At 36.6% G+C, this 20,416-nt stretch overlaps 1 protein-coding gene across 2 annotated transcripts in view; it reads left to right on the top strand.

Moving 5' to 3' along the window:
• The window catches only part of LOC109790631 (ubiquitin C-terminal hydrolase 12), a 59,298-nt gene that overhangs the window by 15,119 nt on the left and 23,763 nt on the right, over positions 1-20,416 (top strand). For both annotated transcript variants that reach the window (XM_029269697.2, XM_029269698.2), the window contains exons 12-20: positions 11,812-11,890; positions 11,975-12,121; positions 12,522-12,602; positions 12,729-12,848; positions 13,707-13,829; positions 14,233-14,310; positions 14,409-14,497; positions 14,574-14,682; positions 16,327-16,395. In XM_029269697.2, coding sequence (XP_029125530.2) covers positions 11,812-11,890; positions 11,975-12,121; positions 12,522-12,602; positions 12,729-12,848; positions 13,707-13,829; positions 14,233-14,310; positions 14,409-14,497; positions 14,574-14,682; positions 16,327-16,395 — 895 coding nt within the window. The remainder of the gene's footprint in view (positions 1-11,811; positions 11,891-11,974; positions 12,122-12,521; positions 12,603-12,728; positions 12,849-13,706; positions 13,830-14,232; positions 14,311-14,408; positions 14,498-14,573; positions 14,683-16,326; positions 16,396-20,416) is intronic.

Raw genomic sequence — 20,416 nt, 5'->3', positions numbered from 1 at the left:
AAAAATATTAGTGTTGTTGCTGCATAAACTCAGCAACAAGTGGTGCTGTTGCCACACAAATTCAATCATACAACCTCAAAAAATAAATACAAAATGCCCCTATCCAAGATCATTCATCATCTCCAACCCCAAGATCTACATCACTCAAGTCATCTTCATCTTCTTATATCAAAAGTTCTTTTGCTTCATTATCTTCAATTTCATCCTCATCTTCTATTATTGATTTTCCCCTACTAATCTTGGCATTCCAGTTTCTTGGACCTATGTAATCAAAAGAAAATAATAAGGTCTAGTTCTAATTCCAACTTCCAAGTTCTAAACTAACTTTTAAATATAAATAATTACCTCTTTTTCTTTTCTTCTTTGGAGCTCCCTCATCAACACCAAAGCACTCATGTACATCCATCCATGAGGCATCAATAGGCAAGCAAGGATTCTCCTTTTCGGTGATCCACTCATCATTGGATTCAATATTTGACAAGCATATGGGATCTTAGGTATCTCCATTCTCTTCTCTACTATTTTGCCTCATCCCAAGTTGAAGATTATATTTGACATACAAGTGCATTTAATTTTTGTTGCTCCAATCGATTTCTTCTCTTAGTATGGTCAAATGTACTCCAATTCCTCTCACATCCTGTGTCACTACATGTAAGACTCAAAATTCTCATGACCACCATTTATAACTCTTTACCTCTTCCACTGTAACTCTCCCACTTAAGAGCTATAAAAAAAGTGTATTTAGTTTACAAATCTAGTTATTATTAATTATTATGTATTATTTTTATTATATTTATAGAGTAAAAATTAAAGGGATATCCGGTTGTTTCTTATCTCTAGTATCTATTACCATGTCCATTCCAAATATCTCCTTAGCCCTCTTAAACGTTTCAAGTTGTTGATCCATTATAACTCTTGTCCTTGTATCCGAAACCATTCTTTGAAAGGTTTCATATAAAGCAATTAACACTTCATTATCCGGATTGAAGTTCTTGTCATAATGATACCTAACCAAATAAGAAATAAATAAGCTACTAGGCACAAAGAAAATAGTGGTTCTTAAAATGACAATTAGTTTTAAATAATTTACCTAGGATTGAGATAATAGGCAGCTACATGAAGAGGCCTTTGAAGCTGCAAATTCCACCTAGTGTTAATAATCCTCCGATGCAAACATTGATCTAAGAGCATTCTTTTGTTGTTTAATGCAATTTAGTGTAAGATAAGAAGTTTTACACATTGTCACAGCTGGTCTTGCTAATTCCCTTCCGTTGGAATATTGTCTATACAAATTAAGGACCCATGTATGCCTATATATACAGGTAGTAATCTTCTTTGCATTAGCAATGATATTATAGAATACCGGAAGCTCTCCAATGTCCTCAAGGTTTAGATCAAGGCAATGGGCTGCACATGGGGACCACAATAGTTTGGTTCTCTTCTCTATTAACATTTGTTCAGCTGCCACAAGATTAGAAGCCCCATCCGTCACATCTAGGGGTGTTCAAAAAATTATATTAAACTAAATTATTGTGAAAACTAAACTAAACTAGACTATAAAAAACTAAACTAATTTTTATAAAAACTAAACTAAACTAACTATTAAAAAAAGTAGTTTAGTGCACTTTAATTATAAAAAAAGTTATAATTAGGAAATGTTCTAAATAATTAATCAGAACTAAACTAATAAATAATAAAATTGGATTAAACTAGAAAAAACTAAATTATTTTTATAAAAATTGAACTAAAATGATTTTTATGCTCAGTTTTATAAATATAAAACTATTTTCTAAAGAGTAGTTTGTTAGACCAAACTGTTAATAAAACTGAATTCTCATTATTGATGCCTTTTTCATAGCTTTTCTATTTTGCCCATTGCCCACCGTTGAGTTAGTATACTAGTGGCTTAGTGTTATTATGCACAAGTAAACAATTATAATATTAATTTGTTGAGTTTAACGATTGAGTTTGCAACATTATAAAAGTAATGGTATATATTTTTATAATATTTTTTAAAAGTCATACTATTTTTTAAAGAACGCATTACCTAAAAAAAATAGTTACATGTAATATTTACATATTATTTTTTAACTTTTTAAATAATTAATAAGGTCAGTAAAATGATTGAAAATTAGAGTCTTTATTAAGATATTTTGTTTTTGTTAATAGTCTTTAATTCTATAACATCGAACTAGTTTATGAACTCGTCAAAAAAATCAAATTACTAAAAATTAGCATAATAATAATGGATTATGATAAATTTATTTATTTATTTTTAGCTTTGACCGTAAAAAAATTATAAATTTAAAATTGAAAAGACATTTTGTTAGAGTGCATTTGAATTCAGTTTATAATAATAATAATAAGTTAGTTTAGTATAAATTATAGTATAGTTCAAACTTGAGAACTATAGTTCACTAAAATATAAAATAGTTTAGTTCAATTTTTTGGAACTATTTTTTAGTTCAATTTAGTTTAATCAAACTACAATTTTAGTTTAGTTTAATTCACATGTAGTTTAACAACTTGGACTACATGCTCCTCCCCAATTTCTTCAACAATGCTGTCTAACAATTCAAACATTTTTTTCCCATCCTTTATCACATCACTAGTACCAAACCAATAGATATCAAAAAAACAGTCCCACTTGGACTATTAACAAGAAAATTAGTGGGTGATCTTCCTTTCCCATCCGTCAAACCATCACACATCAAGGTGCATCCCCATTTCTCCCGATCACTTCTATATTTCTCTAAGCTTCTTTGGATGTTGTCAACAACTTTCTTCAAGAAAGACACCCTCACCTCATGATAAGTTGGTGGCTTCAAACCTCTTCCATATCCTCCAACAACCTTCAACTTTCGAATAAAAAAATGACTCCTTACCAAATTAAATGGTAATGCATTTACAAATTTCTTGAATCACAAATTCTCTAAATTTACAAACTTTGTAATTTCCCTATCATCAATAAAACAGCTTCTGATTTTTGTACTCCTTGTTGTCTTGGCAAATCTCACAAATTACCTTCAAATTCTTCTAAAACTGTTTACCATACACCGTTTGAATTAATATATAGTGACCTATGGGGCCCTGCACCTATCACATCTGATAATGGTTATCAGTACTATGTTACTTTTGTTGATGCGCACACTCGATTCACTTGGATTTTTCTTCTTAAACGTAAAGCTCACACACTTGATGTTTTTAAGCAATTTCATGCTATGATTCAAAATCAATTTCAGCTACCCATTAAAGCGATTCAAACTGATTGGGGAGGAGAATTTCGTTCATTCACCTCCTATTTAGCCCAAAATGGCATTCAACATCGACTCATTTGTCCTCACACTCATCACCAAAATGGTGTTGTGGAACGCAAACACCGTCACATTGTTGAATTAGGTCTCACAATGTTGGCTCAAGCTCACCTCCCTATGCAGTTTTGGGACCATGCATTCCTAACCAGTGTCTACCTTATTAACAGACTACCATCATCTTCCATTCAGAATGATGTTCCATTCAGAAAACTATTTCATCAATTACCTGACTATAATTTTCTCAGAATTTTTGGCTGCTCTTGTTTTCCTCACCTTCGGCCCTACAACAAGAATAAACTTCAATTTCGCTCCCAAGAGTGTGTGTTCTTGGGGTACTCGACTTCTCATAAAGGATACAAATGCCTTGCCCCAACTGGCAGAATTTTTATCTCCAAAGATGTCATTTTCTGTGAAACCCGCTTTCCTTATCCGAGTTTATTCCCTGCCCCTGCCACCAATCCACTCCCTCCTTCAATTCCTGTTCCTCTTGTAATAACCAATCCACAGCCTCCTATGCACACTGATCCTTCTACACTCAGCTCTCCACCTATATCACCTATAACTCAGAACTCCACTTTCCCATCCGTCCCTATCACCACCTCATCTGCCTTGGCCTCTCCTATTCTCCCAACTTCATCAACCTCATCATCCACTCATAACCCAACTCCAATTACTAACATTCACCCCATGACTACCAGGGCCAAAGCTGGCATTGTAAAACCCCGCCTTCAACCCACTCTCCTACTCACCCACATTGAACCCAAAAATACCAAACAAGCTTTGGCCAGTGATACCTGGCTTGCTGCTATGAAGCAGGAATATAATGCCCTTCTAAACAATGGTACTTGGACTCTTGTGTCTCTTCCTCCAAACAAAACAGCCATTGGCTGTAAGTGGGTGTTTCGTATTAAAGAAAATTCGGATGGTACTGTCAATAAGTATAAGGCACGCCTTGTTGCAAAAGGCTTCCATCAACAGTTTGGGTCCGACTATAATGAAACCTTCTCACCTGTTGTCAAACCTGTCACCATCCGCCTCATTCTCACCCTAGCCCTAACCCATCACTGGTCAATTCAACAATTGGATGTCAACAACGCCTTCCTAAATGGCAACCTTCAAGAAGAGGTCTATATGTCCCAACCTCCAGGCTTTGAGTCTTCGGACAAAACTCTGGTCTGCAAACTTCATAAGGCAATCTATGGTCTAAAACAAGCACCCCGTGCTTGGTTTGATAAACTTAAAACTACCTTGTTTCAACTCAATTTTCAGATCAGCAAGTGTGATCCTTCTCTATTTGTCTACTCTCATGACAATAATGTAATCTACATTCTTGTCTATGTAGATGACATTATTATCACTGGAAATAACTCCTCCACACTTCAGAACATTATTGCTCAACTCAACTCTGCCTTTTCCCTCAAAGATCTTGGTCGCCTAGATTTTTTTCTTGGCATTGAAGTCAAGTCTAACACTGATGGCTCACTCACCTTAACTCAAAGCAAATACATTCGTGACCTCCTCAATCGCACCAACATGGAGAACTCCAATCCTATTTCTTCACCCATGGTCAGTGGGTGTAAACTCTCTAGAACAGGTTCCGAGAAATTCCTTGATGTGACCTTATACAGATCTGTTGTTGGTGCTTTGCAATATGCCACTATCACTCGCCCTGAAATTAGCTTCTCTGTCAACAAAGTTTGTCAATTCATGTCTAACCCCCTTGAACAACACTGGTCAGCTGTCAAACGCATTCTTAGGTACTTAAAAGGCACTATGTTCCTGGGGTTACATCTGCAACCAGCTCCTTCTAACTCTCCTTTGTCAATCCGTGCATACTGTGATGCTGATTGGGCCTCAGACCCTGATGACAGACGATCTACCTCTGGTGCCTCTATATTTGTTGGCCCCAATCTCATTTCTTGGTGGTCTAAGAAGCAAACGGTTGTTGCTCGCTCCAGTGCTGAAGCTGAATACCGAAGCCTTGCTCTTGCCACTGCTGAAGTTCTATGGATTCAAACTTTACTCTCTGAACTCCATGTCTCTCATCACACTCCTGTTGTTTATTGTGATAACATGAGCACGGTTGCCCTTGCCCACAATCCTGTCCTTCATGCTCGGACCAAGCATATGGAGCTAGATCTTTTCTTTGTTCGTGAAAAAGTTGCTGCTAATTCTCTTCATGTGGTTCATGTCCCAGCCATTGATCAATATGCAGACATTCTTACTAAAGCTCTATCTCCCTCTCGGTTTTGTGAGCTTCGGACCAAGCTCAAGTTGGTTGACTCTTCGCCTCAACCCACTTGATCTTGCGGGGGGATATTGGAGTATATCTTTACTCGTATTAGATATGTTATTGTATAGGGCTACTCTTTCAGTTAGTTATGTTCTGTATTTCTGTTTTTACCTTTTACCTGTTTAACAGGTTCTGTTTTTCTGTTTTTTATTTTTTACTTGTTCAACAGGTCATTGTTTCAATAGTCTTCCTTGAAGCTATTGAAACATATAAATAGGACAATTGTATTCTGATTTGTTACCTAAGAAATACAATTCAAATCTTTCTATCAATTCTGCTCTCTCTCTCTCTCTGTGTTTTCTTCCTCTTCTGTTTTCTGTTTTCCAGAATTGACATAATTCTAATACTAATGGGTCGTCATTTGGTGGTTTGGGCTACCGTTTGGCCTAATATTTTCTCGTTACACCACCATTGGCCTTGGGTCTCAAGGTGGTATGTGCCTCAAAACTTTGGAATTAGCCCATCTTTTCTTCCCAACACTGGAGCTATACCTTATCATGGATCTGTCAACATGCCTGGACTTTCAGGCTCAGCACAGTGGCCTACTTATGCATTGGGTGGTTCCTTTGGGTCTACTTTACCTGGTCTTGGCTTCACACCACCCGAGTTTACATTGTCGACACCATCTTCCAACCAGCAAGCTCACCCGAGTACTGCATCTTCTGCTCAACGCACTGCTCCAACCTTAAATACTACTACAACATGGGTTCCTGATTCAGGAGCTTCCCATCATGCTACTCCTGATCCACAACATCTGTTGTAGAGTGCTTAGTTTACAGGAGCTGAGCACATTGTCATGGCCAATGGCCAAGGTACTTCTATTGCTTCAATTGGTTCTAATATGTTTAGATCCCCTATTCATCCCTCCACTATTTTGTCACTAAAGGATCTCTTACTTGTTCCTACCATAACCAAAAATTTAATTAGCATCTCTAAGTTTGCTAAAGACAATAATGTCTATTTTGTCGTCTATCCTTATTCTTGTTTTGTCAAATCACAGGATTTGAACGAGACTCTTCTTGAAGGAAAACTTGGTGAAGATGGTTTCTATCGTTTTCATCCATCTTTAGCAAAGAATGAATCAATCAAAGCTGACATCAAGAAGAATTCAATTTCAGTTCTGTCTGAACCTTGTATTTTTCTTTCTGAAAAATGTAAAAATACTATTCCTAGTGTCTACAAACAATGGCACTTGCGGTTAGGGCATCCACATCATGATACTCTAACTAAGGCCTTAAAAAATTGTAATATCCATATTCCTACTGTTAATAAAATTTCTGATTTTTGTGACTCTTGTTGTATTGCAAAATCTCATAGAATTCCTTCTCAACCCTCAACTTCAGTTTATTCTAAACCACTTGAACTTGTCTTTCTAGATGTATGGGGACCGGCATCATTAGAATCTAGTTGTGGTTATATGTACTTCTTAACGTGTGTTGATGCATGTACTCGATATATGTGGATTTATCTTCTTCACAGAAAATCAGATGTATTTTCTCATTTTCTGAACTTTAAAGCTCTAGCAGAAAAACAATTTCAGACTTCTTTAAAATGAGTTCAAACTGATGGTGGTGGTGAATTTCGCCCTCTAACTTCCTTTCTACAATAGCATGGTATCATTCACAGATTTACCTGTCCGCATACTCATCAAAATGGCATAGTTGAGAGGAGACACAGACATTTGGTTGAGCTTGGTTTAGCTATGATACATCATGCTTCATTACCATTAAGATTTTGGGATCATGCCTTCTTGACTGCCACCTATCTAATTAATAGGTTACCCTCTTCATCAATCGGTTATCAATCACCCTACAAGCTGATTCATCATAAGGATCGTGACTATAAATTTATGAAAATCTTTGGTTGTTCCTGTTTTCCACTGCTTAGGCCTTATAATCAACACAAATTCAGCCCAGATCAGCGTAGTGTATATTTTTGGGATACTCTCCTAGTCATAAAGGTTATAAGTCTAGAAGAATTTACATTAGCAAGGATGTTGTTTTCAATGAAGGCAGGTTTCCCTACAATGATCTCTTCGCTACAAAATTAGACATCCCTACTCCTGCAACTTCGGTGTCTACAATTCCCTCTCTTGTTTGTTCTCACAATCCATCTTCATGTGTACCAGTTCAGCCTAAAAATTTCTCCAGCTCAGGATCATTAGAACTCAGCGCTCTCAATTCTGAATCTACTACTGCGTCTGCTGACACACTTGCTGATCCTTTAATTTCATCTCAGCCTCCAGTCTCTCAGCAACTATCTTCTGCTACAAATGTTCTCTCCTCTGACCCATTCCCTGCTAGACCACTCAATGTTCATCCCATGACTACTCGATCCAAAAATGGAATTATCAAACCAAGAATCAATCCTACACTCTTCCTAACTAAACCCGTCACAATCATGATTGTTCTTTCTCTCGCAGTCTTCTTTCACTGGCCTATTCGACAGCTTGACATAAACAATGCATTCCTTAATGGAATGCTTGAGGAGGACATCTATATGTCTCAACCCCCTGGTTTTGAAAACCTGGAACCAAACACCTTGTTTGCAAATTGCAGAAAGCTCTTTATGGCCTAAAACAGGCCCCTCGTGCTTGGTTTGAAAGATTAACATCTGTCCTACTTATGCTTGGGTTTAGCAAAAGCAAATGTGATCCTAGTCTGTTCATTTTTTCTGATTCAACAGCCACAGTTTATATGCTTGTCTATGTGGATGTCATTATTCTCATTGGAAATTCTCCCTCCTTATTGCTACAATTAATTGATCAGCTCCATAAAAATTTCTCTCTTAAAGATCTTGGTACCTTAAACTATTTCTTGGGTATTGAAGTCAAATTTCTTTCTAAAGGGGGGTTGTTATTGTCTCAAGACAAGTATATTACCGATCTTCTTACTAGAGTAAAAATGGAAGACTCTAAGGGTATATCTACTCCTATGGTTGGTGGTCAGCAGCTTGCTAAGGAGGGTACATTGTTTGATGATCCAACCTTATATAGGTCGGTTGTTGGTGCTTTGAAATATGCCACAATAATGCGGCCAGAGATTGCCTTTAGTGTCAATAAAGTGAGTTAGTTTATGTGTTCTCCAATGGAGGAGCATTGGAAAGTTGTTAAAAGGATACTTAGGTATCTTAAAGGAACTATTGGACATGGATTGATGTTCACACCTGCTTCTTCTACTACTTCCTTCAATCTTACTGCTTTTACTGATGCTGATTGGGCAGTGATCCTAATGATAGGAGATCTACTTCAGCAGCCTATATTTATTGTGGTCCTAACTTGGTGTCTTGGTGGTCCAAGAAGCAGCTGCTTGTTGCAAGGTCAAGTACTGAAGCTGAATATAAAGCCTTAGCTCAAGTTGTAACAGAGGTTTTGTGGATTCAATCCCTCCTAAAGGAATTGCAAATCAAATTTAATACTCCTATAGTGCTTTGTGATAATCAGAGCACAGTTGCTTTGTCTCACAATCCAGTTTTACACTCGAGATCCAAATATATGGAACTAGACATCTTTTTTGTTAGAGAAAAGGTGCTAAGTAATGCTCTTGTTGTTTCACATATACCTGCTCAACATCAATATGCAGATGTTCTGACAAAGGCTCTGTCACCAAGGAGATTTCTGTTTCTATGGTCCAAGCTCAATATGATTAACCTATCTACTGTGTTTCATCCCCCTTGAGCTTGTGGGGGGTGTATTAGAGAATAGAATAATAAATACTTTTGTTATCAGTTGTATTGAGTTAGTTTTAGATAGTAAGTTTCTTTTAAGATTTGCCAGCTCATTATGTACAATTGTTATCTACTCTGTTGAGTCTTCTCTCTATATATGTAGCCTGTACCGCGTGGACATGTATGTCAGTTTTAATCAATAATATCTTTTCACTAAATTCTCCGAATTCTGTCATTCTATAAGTGTAATTAAGGTATTATCTAAAATTTATTGAGGTGAATGTTAAATTTGCAAGCGGTTTTGTTAATCAATAAATAAAATATAGAAGAAATGTATTAAAATTAATGTATAATTTTTTTTAATAATTTTCTTTTCCCTAACTTTTTCATTTGATAAAGATGGTTTTGAATCATTACTTTAAATTGAAAATTGATACACAACTGCCTTGTAATCAAGGTTATTGATAATGGATAACGGTCAATGGAGGTGAGCAAAAAATCTTTAATAAAAATATGGCAGACGCCTTGGCAGACAAAAAAAAAGAAATAATTTATGTATATATATATACACACACACACACAAATAAACAACAAAAAAGTAAATTACAAGCAGCAAAAATAAATTAAAAACAACATAATATCAACTAAAATAGTTAAATATCATAAGAACAATACCATAAATCTATAATTCATTAAGTCTCAAACATAATTGAAATTGATTAAATTAAAACACAACAAAAAGAGTAGAAAGACAACAAGAGTGCAAGACACATTTGAGTGACCTAATACTTGCAACCATGTCATGGAAGCTCTCCAATTTGATCATGTTAAAAGATAGTCCAACACTCCAACTTGATACCAAAATTGGGCTATATATTAGTGGACCCTTGTTGTCACAATTGTTATAATTGCCATGCGTGTTAGTGCTGCTCGTCGCAATGGCCATGGCACTCGTCATGACGGACAACGCCACAAATTGCCATATGGTAGATGGTGAATGGTGATGAAGGCCAACACTGCCCACCATTTGGTTATAATGACATTTAACCGTTATTTAACAACATTGCTTGTAATAGGTGTTGTTTTGAAATAAGTCTAATGCGATCTCTTGCTCTTCATCTCATTCGTCTCTTTTGCTTTTAATCTTCTTTGTCTCTTATTGAAACACTTGATAAATTCCAACTCCATTCTTTACACTCCCTTTCGCTATGGAGGTTTCTTCAATGACAGAGGTTGATGGTGGCAGTGTGACTTCAACATCCGGCTGATGCAATGGCAATTGGGTTGAAAATGGGAGAGAAGGTAGGGTTGTGCAACAAAAGGGAGTGTTTCTCAAATTGTAGGGTGGGAGCAAAGATTTTAGGGTTTCCTGCGATAGCGATTGCTGAGTGCAGTCTGCTCGTGACATTCAAATGCCACATGAGGGTGATATAGGAGCGACCACTTTAACTACTATTGGCAACTATGATATGGATAATTGATACAAATACAATTATGTTTATTTACTTCTAACCACTTGTGTGTCAAGTTTATCATATATACTTATGTAGTTAATCACATGTGACAGTCAATATCCTTATCACATTATTAAACACTTGTGATGCTAAGATAACTACTTGTGACCATTATTAAACATTTCAATTAACTGCTAGTGAGACAGTTAACCATATTTGCACATGTAGTTAACCACATGTGATGGTCTATAGCCTCATAACATTATTAAACACTACTGCGGCAAAGTTGATCATCATTAGCCATTATCATATCCTCATGACTTTATTAGCCACATGTTGATAACCACATCATTAATAGTATACAATCATGCTCATTTACTTTTAATCACATGAGATAAAACTAACCATATTTTTCAAGGTAGTAAAAATTGTGTCTCAGGATGCAGATAAAAGTAACCATATAGGGGCAGAGAATAGGGAACAAAATGAAAGGGTAGAGAAAAAATAACACTCTTCAGAGAACAGAGGGTGTTTTGTTTTATTTTCATCAGTTGACCTTTTTTTCTGCATTTTACTTGTATCATGTACAGTTGAGTTAGGCCTAAACTGATTTTCTTAATAAGGTATCAGATTAGTCATCTTCCACAATCCTCACAAGAAAGAGAGAGAGAGTGTGTGTTTATCTTATAAAGGTATGACATTTATTGTTTATTGACTATAAAAAATAAATTTTCTTAATTAATGTGGGACGCAATTTGTAGAGGGTCTTATAAAATTGTGCAAGCAAATTTCTCAAAAGGTTCCTATTTAAAGGGATTGTGGTAGTATGAGATTAGTTTCATGGAGTATGTTGTAGATAATATTTGAAATCAAGCTGTTGGAGTGCTAGAGAATTGAGAGGATTCTGTTCTTTGTTACTTTTTTGTTAGATTTGGTGCCTATAATTGCAATAATGGTTGTACATGAACATGGCTTCAATGTGCAACATACTGGGAGGAACTTCACCTTCTTTTTGCTGTTTTAAATTTCCCTTTTGGCCCTACCTCTGGCATTCAATATTTGTGAATATCTGACTGGCACTCAGGTACAAATTTGATGATGAGAGGGTGACAAAAGAAGACAATAAACGGGCATTAGAGGAGCAATATGGTGGTGAGGAAGAGGTAATCGTTTTATTGCCATTGACCATGCTATTTTTTTCCTTTTGAATATTTATCTGTTACTGATTGAATGTTGTGTTGTAACAGTTGCCACAGACAAATCCTGGATTCAATAACACTCCATTTAAGTTCACCAAATACTCAAATGCTTATATGCTGGTGTATATACGTGAAAGTGACAAGGATAAAATTATATGCAATGTGGACGAGAAAGACATTGCAGCACATTTAAGGGTAAGCATATATTCTTATATACATTTGGGGCTTCAGAAGATGTAACCCAAGTTGAATACAATGTCTTTCATGTGTGTCATTTGCTTTAATTCTTGAATCAAATTTAGATTGTTGTTTTAATTGAGAATAGGTCTGAGAAATCATGTTATAGCTCAGCTGTAGCAATCAACTTGATGACACTCATCAACTTTCCTTTTTTATCTTGTAATTTTTTTTTCTCCTTCTTGAACACTGAATTTGTTTTCTAATAAGAAGATTAGGCCTTATGAATGTATTGGGAAAAATTAACTAATTAAGTAAAGTTCAATTTGCTGCTGCCCTCTACTTTTCTTATTATTGTATTATTTCTGTTACTTTATTCTGGAATTCGGATATGAACTTTTGAGATGAATTAATGAAGGAGAGGTTGAAGAAAGAACAAGAAGAGAAAGAGCATAAAAAGAAAGAAAAGGCAGAAGCTCATCTTTATACTATTATAAAGGTTCTTAGTTCCTGACCTTGACTTCTTAAAGAATCAATTGAATATCGTTAGTCTTGCACTATACCTAGGTTGTAAATTAAACAATCAAATTATGTTTGTTATTTACTGATAGCATGATATTCCTAGGTGGCACAAGATAAAGACCTTAAAGAGCAAATTGGAAAGGATATATACTTTGATCTTGTAGATCACGACAAAGTGAGGAGTTTTCGGGTCCAAAAGCAGACAACTTTTAATGTTTTCAAGGTATCTTCTTCAGTCATGCTCTTTGCTTGGTGTTGTGGTATTGATACTACATATTTTTTCATTGAAGAAATCAGAGTGGAAGACACATTGTTTTAAAGACAAAAAGTGCCATAAAACATTCAGTTATGATCTTGAGAGAAATAATGTAAAGTAATCAAGTAGTTAGAACTATTGATGCTGCAGCCTGAAAATGAATAGAAAATAGGAACAAAACGAGTAACAAACTAATAATGTCTTGGCCTATATAACGTATCTTATAGTTGTACTTAGTCGGATCTGGAGAATCTTCTGTATCCTGTTGTAACAGACCTATATAATGTATTGCTTGCAGTACAAATCTTGGTTTCTGTATAAATATCTGTAACCTTATTATTTAAATTGAACTATTGAAATCAAATAGAAACTTTTGATTTCTCTTTTATTATGATTTCTCTGATTCTATTTCTTTCACCCTTGGTGTGATGACAGTTAGTGACTCTCCTAGATGTCAAAGATTGGATTTCATCCTGGAGGGATTTCTGAATATTTAATAGGAACCATTTTTTAAATAGAAAATATTTATGAATGACAATTGGAGAAGTTTGATGAACACATAATGTATTTTGAAGAGTGAAAAAATTGAATTGTACATGTTGAAACTTTAAATTTAGGTTGGTAGGGAGGAAAAGAGAAAGAAGCTATACAGTTATCTCATATATAATGATGTGATAGAAAAGAAAGTTCTAGACCCGATTACTGTGGAAATGGAATTATTTTTGTATCGAGCATCCCATTTTATGCTCTGGAAATATATTGATTTTGTTTAAATACTTGTATAATTTGGTTTTTATGTCTGTTTGCATATTCTGTAATTTACAGGAAGAGGTTGCAAAGGAGTTTGATATACCAGTTCAATTTCAGCGCTATTGGCTTTGGGCAAAGCGTCAAAACCATACCTATCGTCCTAACAGACCATTGACGCATAATGAGGAAGCACAATCTGTAAATTCTCATGCTTTGAGATTTTTCTATTTATTTTTTACTTTTTACATTTAGTTATGTTTTTTTTATATTATAGCTATGTTTCATCTTTTGTCAGCCTGTTTATTATGCGATTGTGCTAGCTTACTATATGTTTATTCCATTTAGTGGGTTGGCTGTATGGTTAATTCCTTGTGGGTGACTTTGTTTTCATTTTCTCCCATCTTTTATTAACTGTTTTCTATTTCTTTAAAAAAAGCAAAACGTTCACGAAGTATTATCCATATTAATACTTTTGGATCATGTGGTCCGTATTTCTTTTCTGGGTATGCTATGATGTTTGCGAGTATTGTCTGTGTTGGGGCTTAATTATGTGAAATGACATAATTTGGAGTTTTTCTCGGTCATCTTCACTGTATTGCAGGTTGGACAATTGAGAGAAGTGTCAAACAAGGTTCACAATGCAGAATTAAAGTTGTTTTTGGAAGTGGAGCTGGGGATGGTAACATTTGTATTATGAAAATTCAATACTAATTTAATAGCATGAAACTTTAATTTTCAATTGAAACAGTCTTGTTGAAAATCTGCATTGTTATTTAGGATTCACGTCCCATTGCACCACCTGACAAGACCAAGGATGATATATTACTTTTCTTCAAGCTATATGATCCTGAAAAAGAGGAGCTAAGGTAATGAGTAATTTCTTTATTTTAACATTTATGTGAGATCTAGGTTGACTTGAGATTTACTTTGCTATAATGGCAGTTATGTTGGAAGGCTCTTTGTTAAGTGTACTGGCAAACCATCGGAATACTTAACAAGGTTAAATGAAATGGCTGGTTATGACCCTGATGAAGATATTGCACTTTATGAGGTTGGTTTGTATTGTTTCCTTTAAACAATTGTAACTTCAATTTGAAACAGCAGCTTCGAAGTGGTACATTTGAAATGGGAAAAAAATCTGTCTATAATTATTATTTCTTTTGGGGCTGAGGGGAAGTATCAGGTCAATTGTTAGTTGTTAAAACACCGTAATTTGCAGTGGGGATGGTAATGAAATGGGTGGTGTAACACATAGCCTTAAAAAAGTAGTTTGGGACTAACTTAACATTAGAAAATCGACTTGTAAGATGAGGGTTGTCCCCCACTTATATACTCTTTAATTACATTATTTCTAATTGAAGTGATCATGTGAGACTTGAGTTTTTCCTAATACACTCACTTACGTTGAGCACTATTGGGCTTGATACGTAGATAAATGGTGAGTGACCCTTTCTTAATGATCTAGGATAGGCAGGACATGTGTTTTTTCCCAATACATCTCCTCACGCCCAATACTATTAGACTTGGTGCGTGTATCAATGGTGGGACTTGGATTTTTCCCAATACTTAGGTTACTTGAGGAAAAGTTGGTATTTAACTATGAAATTCTAGCATTTGGGCTTCATACCACCTAAATTATTGTTTCTGTCTTTTCTGTCTCTTCATTTACTAATTTAGCCATAAATCTCGTGGTTTATATAAAGATTAATTAATTATATGTAAAAGAGTTATCTGTTGACAAGTAACTGATGATAACTAGTTCCTTACTTTTTTAACTTGTGGGCATAGATTCAGTAATATGTTTTCAATTTTGTATTCTTTTTCAGTGTTTTAACCTCTAATTTACTGGGGAACGGTATTGGCATTAGTGCTTCACTGCTTCATAACAGATCGGTGCTTTATGTTCTATAAAAAATAAATTTGTTCCTGCATAAGTCCTGTTAAAAAGAGAGAAACAAATTTTTTCTGAATATGCCGAGTGGTAATTCCATCCAAGTCCAACAGAATGGATTTAATTATATTCAAGAGAACTACAAAGGTAATTAATGCCAAAACAATTTACAAGACAACAATTCCACTACTTACTATGATGCATTGAACCTAGCTATACGAAGTATCTAGGCACCTTGGAAAAATAAGCATTGTACTGTTGTAGGAGTTCCTATCTCCTTAAATATTCCTATTTCCAACAAATCCTATCAAAAAGAGGAGGACCTGAAGATGCATAGTCACTTCTGTATGATAGCTGGGTCAACTCGTAACCTGTCAGATTTGTAACTGTTGAGAATCATAATATAATAATCAGTGTTTATTGCGAAGCAGTTTATAGGCACATAATATCTTATTTAGAGGAAACAAAATGTCTCTGTTCTCTCTTATTTAAATGTATCGACATCGGAAATGAACGGATACTTCAAATGGTTTTAGTTACACTTCCAATTTTTATTGTAACTTATTATACCAATATTGATTGGAATACCACACCGATTAGATTCATTATGACATTTTACTATTTCTATATAATGACTTGCACTCTTTTTTAAACTAGAATTCTCTTGTAATTTAAAATTTTCCTTATCCCCTATCTGTGCAGTGTCCCATGTTGTATTATTGTATGTATGCTTCATATTCTTTATCTAACCTATGACTTTTTAATTGTGCATTAGTGAATTGACTGAGTTTGTATTTTTTGCAGGAAATTAAGTTTGAACCAAATGTCATGTGTGAACCTATTGACAAGAAAGTAACATTTCGAACAAGCCAGGTGAGTTATATCTATTGGAGTATATCTTTACTCGTATTAGATATGTTATTGTATAGGGCTACTCTTTCAGTTAGTTATGTTCTGTATTTCTGTTTTTACCTTTTACCTGTTTAACAGGTTCTGTTTTTCTGTTTTTTATTTTTTACTTGTTCAACAGGTCATTGTTTCAATAGTCTTCCTTGAAGCTATTGAAACATATAAATAGGACAATTGTATTCTGATTTGTTACCTAAGAAATACAATTCAAATCTTTCTATCAATTCTGCTCTCTCTCTCTCTCTGTGTTTTCTTCCTCTTCTGTTTTCTGTTTTCCAGAATTGACATAATTCTAATATGGTATCATGAGCTTTTGATCCTCATCTCTCTCCCTCAAAGATTCCTATCTTCTTTGCACCTTCTGCCCGACTACACCACTCGTCTTCCTTCATGGCTGAAGAACAACCACAGTCCTCTGCAACAACCCCGCCCCACTTCTATGCTGCACAAGAAAAACCCTCCTCATCCCCTTCCCTCACTTTCTCGCACACTATCTCTGAAAAGCTTGACACCAAGAACTACCTTCTTTGGTGTCAACAAGTTGAACCAGTCATCAAAGGCCACCGTCTCCACCACTTCTTGGTCAATCCCCAAATCCCTCCAAAATTCCTTTCAATTTCTGACAGAGATGCCAATCGTATCTCCGAGGCATATCTTGCGTGGGAACAGCAAGATCAATTACTCCTCTCTTGGCTCCAATCATCCATGTCCAAAGAAATGCTCACACGCGTCATAGGATGTAAATCTTCCTTCCAAATCTGGGACAAGATTCATGCGTATTTTCATGCCCACACCAATGCCAAAGCCCGTCAATTGCGTGGTGACCTTCGTAGCACAACTCTTGAAAACCGTTCCATCTCTGACTATCTCCTTCGTATCCAAACCCTTGTTGATGCCCTCACTGCTATTGGCAACCCTGTTTCTTCCAAAGAACATCTTGATATTGTTCTTGAGGGGCTTCCAGAAGAATATGAATCCACTGTTTCCCTCATCAGCAGCCGTTTTGATGAATTGACCATAGAAGAAGTTGAAACCCTTCTTCTTGCCCATGAATCCCGCCTTGAAAAATTCAAGAAAAAGAACCTTCTCACTGTCAATCTACTTGAAACCCCCTCGAGCTCGAATTCTTCCCCTTTGCCACCGCAAGCCAATCTCACCCATCAAGACACTCAGCTTCCCTCCTCTTCTGGCGGTGGCAGATCTGGTGGGCGGTATGGTCGTGGTGGTCGACCCAACAATCGGTACGGTCGTGGGCGTGGCAGGTTTGCTGGCTTTCAATGCCAAGTCTGCCATCGATACGGCCACATTGCTTCTTCTTGCTATTACAGGTTTGATAGCACCTTTGTCCCAACCCTACCCTTTGATAATACCTTCTCCGCTGCTAACTCCACTGCCAACCCTACCCTTGGGTACAATCCCTCTTCCTTTCCCTCACACCACATGCGCCCCACTGGTTCTTCAAACGGCCTTTTAGGTTCCCGCCCGCTCAACCCCAACTCTTCTCAGGCATATCTTGTCTCCAATGGCGCCCATCAAGCCCAGGCTTCGCCCATGGCTTTGACTGCACTTTCCCCTAGTTCCCATTTGTGGTATCCCGACTCCGGAGCATCTAATCATGTCACCAACATGTCCCACAACATTCAACAACTCACTCCCTTCGAAGGCCCCGATCAGATTATCATTGGCAATGGCCACGGTCTTCCTATAAACTCCTCAGGTGTAACTGCGTTCCCTTCTCCTTTAAAACCTCACATCTCCCTTACTCTCAATAATCTTCTTTATGTTCCCAATATCACAAAAAAATCTTATCAGTGTGAGCCAATTCTGCAAAGATAATTCTGTTTTCTTTGAATTTCACTCAACCTGCTGTTTGGTTAAATCACAGGACACTAAAGACACTCTCCTCATGGGAGTTGTTGGCCCTGATGGCCTGTACCAGTTTCCCTCACTGCTTCAGCCAAGACAACAACCAGCAATCACGCCTTCTGCTAATACAGCCTCTTGTCATTCTGTTCCCTATGTCACTTGGCATTCTAGACTGGGACATCCTCATAATGATGTAATAAAATCTGTGTTCAGACTTTGTAATTTCCCTATCATCAATAAAACAGCTTCTGATTTTTGTACTCCTTGTTGTCTTGGCAAATCTCACAAATTACCTTCAAATTCTTCTAAAACTGTTTACCATACACCGTTTGAATTAATATATAGTGACCTATGGGGCCCTGCACCTATCACATCTGATAATGGTTATCAGTACTATGTTACTTTTGTTGATGCGCACACTCGATTCACTTGGATTTTTCTTCTTAAACGTAAAGCTCACACACTTGATGTTTTTAAGCAATTTCATGCTATGATTCAAAATCAATTTCAGCTACCCATTAAAGCGATTCAAACTGATTGGGGAGGAGAATTTCGTTCATTCACCTCCTATTTAGCCCAAAATGGCATTCAACATCGACTCATTTGTCCTCACACTCATCACCAAAATGGTGTTGTGGAACGCAAACACCGTCACATTGTTGAATTAGGTCTCACAATGTTGGCTCAAGCTCACCTCCCTATGCAGTTTTGGGACCATGCATTCCTAACCAGTGTCTACCTTATTAACAGACTACCATCATCTTCCATTCAGAATGATGTTCCATTCAGAAAACTATTTCATCAATTACCTGACTATAATTTTCTCAGAATTTTTGGCTGCTCTTGTTTTCCTCACCTTCGGCCCTACAACAAGAATAAACTTCAATTTCGCTCCCAAGAGTGTGTGTTCTTGGGGTACTCGACTTCTCATAAAGGATACAAATGCCTTGCCCCAACTGGCAGAATTTTTATCTCCAAAGATGTCATTTTCTGTGAAACCCGCTTTCCTTATCCGAGTTTATTCCCTGCCCCTGCCACCAATCCACTCCCTCCTTCAATTCCTGTTCCTCTTGTAATAACCAATCCACAGCCTCCTATGCACACTGATCCTTCTACACTCAGCTCTCCACCTATATCACCTATAACTCAGAACTCCACTTTCCCATCCGTCCCTATCACCACCTCATCTGCCTTGGCCTCTCCTATTCTCCCAACTTCATCAACCTCATCATCCACTCATAACCCAACTCCAATTACTAACATTCACCCCATGACTACCAGGGCCAAAGCTGGCATTGTAAAACCCCGCCTTCAACCCACTCTCCTACTCACCCACATTGAACCCAAAAATACCAAACAAGCTTTGGCCAGTGATACCTGGCTTGCTGCTATGAAGCAGGAATATAATGCCCTTCTAAACAATGGTACTTGGACTCTTGTGTCTCTTCCTCCAAACAAAACAGCCATTGGCTGTAAGTGGGTGTTTCGTATTAAAGAAAATTCGGATGGTACTGTCAATAAGTATAAGGCACGCCTTGTTGCAAAAGGCTTCCATCAACAGTTTGGGTCCGACTATAATGAAACCTTCTCACCTGTTGTCAAACCTGTCACCATCCGCCTCATTCTCACCCTAGCCCTAACCCATCACTGGTCAATTCAACAATTGGATGTCAACAACGCCTTCCTAAATGGCAACCTTCAAGAAGAGGTCTATATGTCCCAACCTCCAGGCTTTGAGTCTTCGGACAAAACTCTGGTCTGCAAACTTCATAAGGCAATCTATGGTCTAAAACAAGCACCCCGTGCTTGGTTTGATAAACTTAAAACTACCTTGTTTCAACTCAATTTTCAGATCAGCAAGTGTGATCCTTCTCTATTTGTCTACTCTCATGACAATAATGTAATCTACATTCTTGTCTATGTAGATGACATTATTATCACTGGCAATAACTCCTCCACACTTCAGAACATTATTGCTCAACTCAACTCTGCCTTTTCCCTCAAAGATCTTGGTCGCCTAGATTTTTTTCTTGGCATTGAAGTCAAGTCTAACACTGATGGCTCACTCACCTTAACTCAAAGCAAATACATTCGTGACCTCCTCAATCGCACCAACATG

Source organism: Cajanus cajan, chromosome 2 (genome assembly GCF_000230855.2).
Source record: "Cajanus cajan strain Asha chromosome 2, NIPB_CcT2T_4, whole genome shotgun sequence".
NCBI lineage: Eukaryota > Viridiplantae > Streptophyta > Magnoliopsida > Fabales > Fabaceae > Cajanus > Cajanus cajan.
The sequence above is the reverse complement of the archived record's forward strand: the minus strand, read 5'-3'. Positions and strand labels throughout refer to the sequence as shown.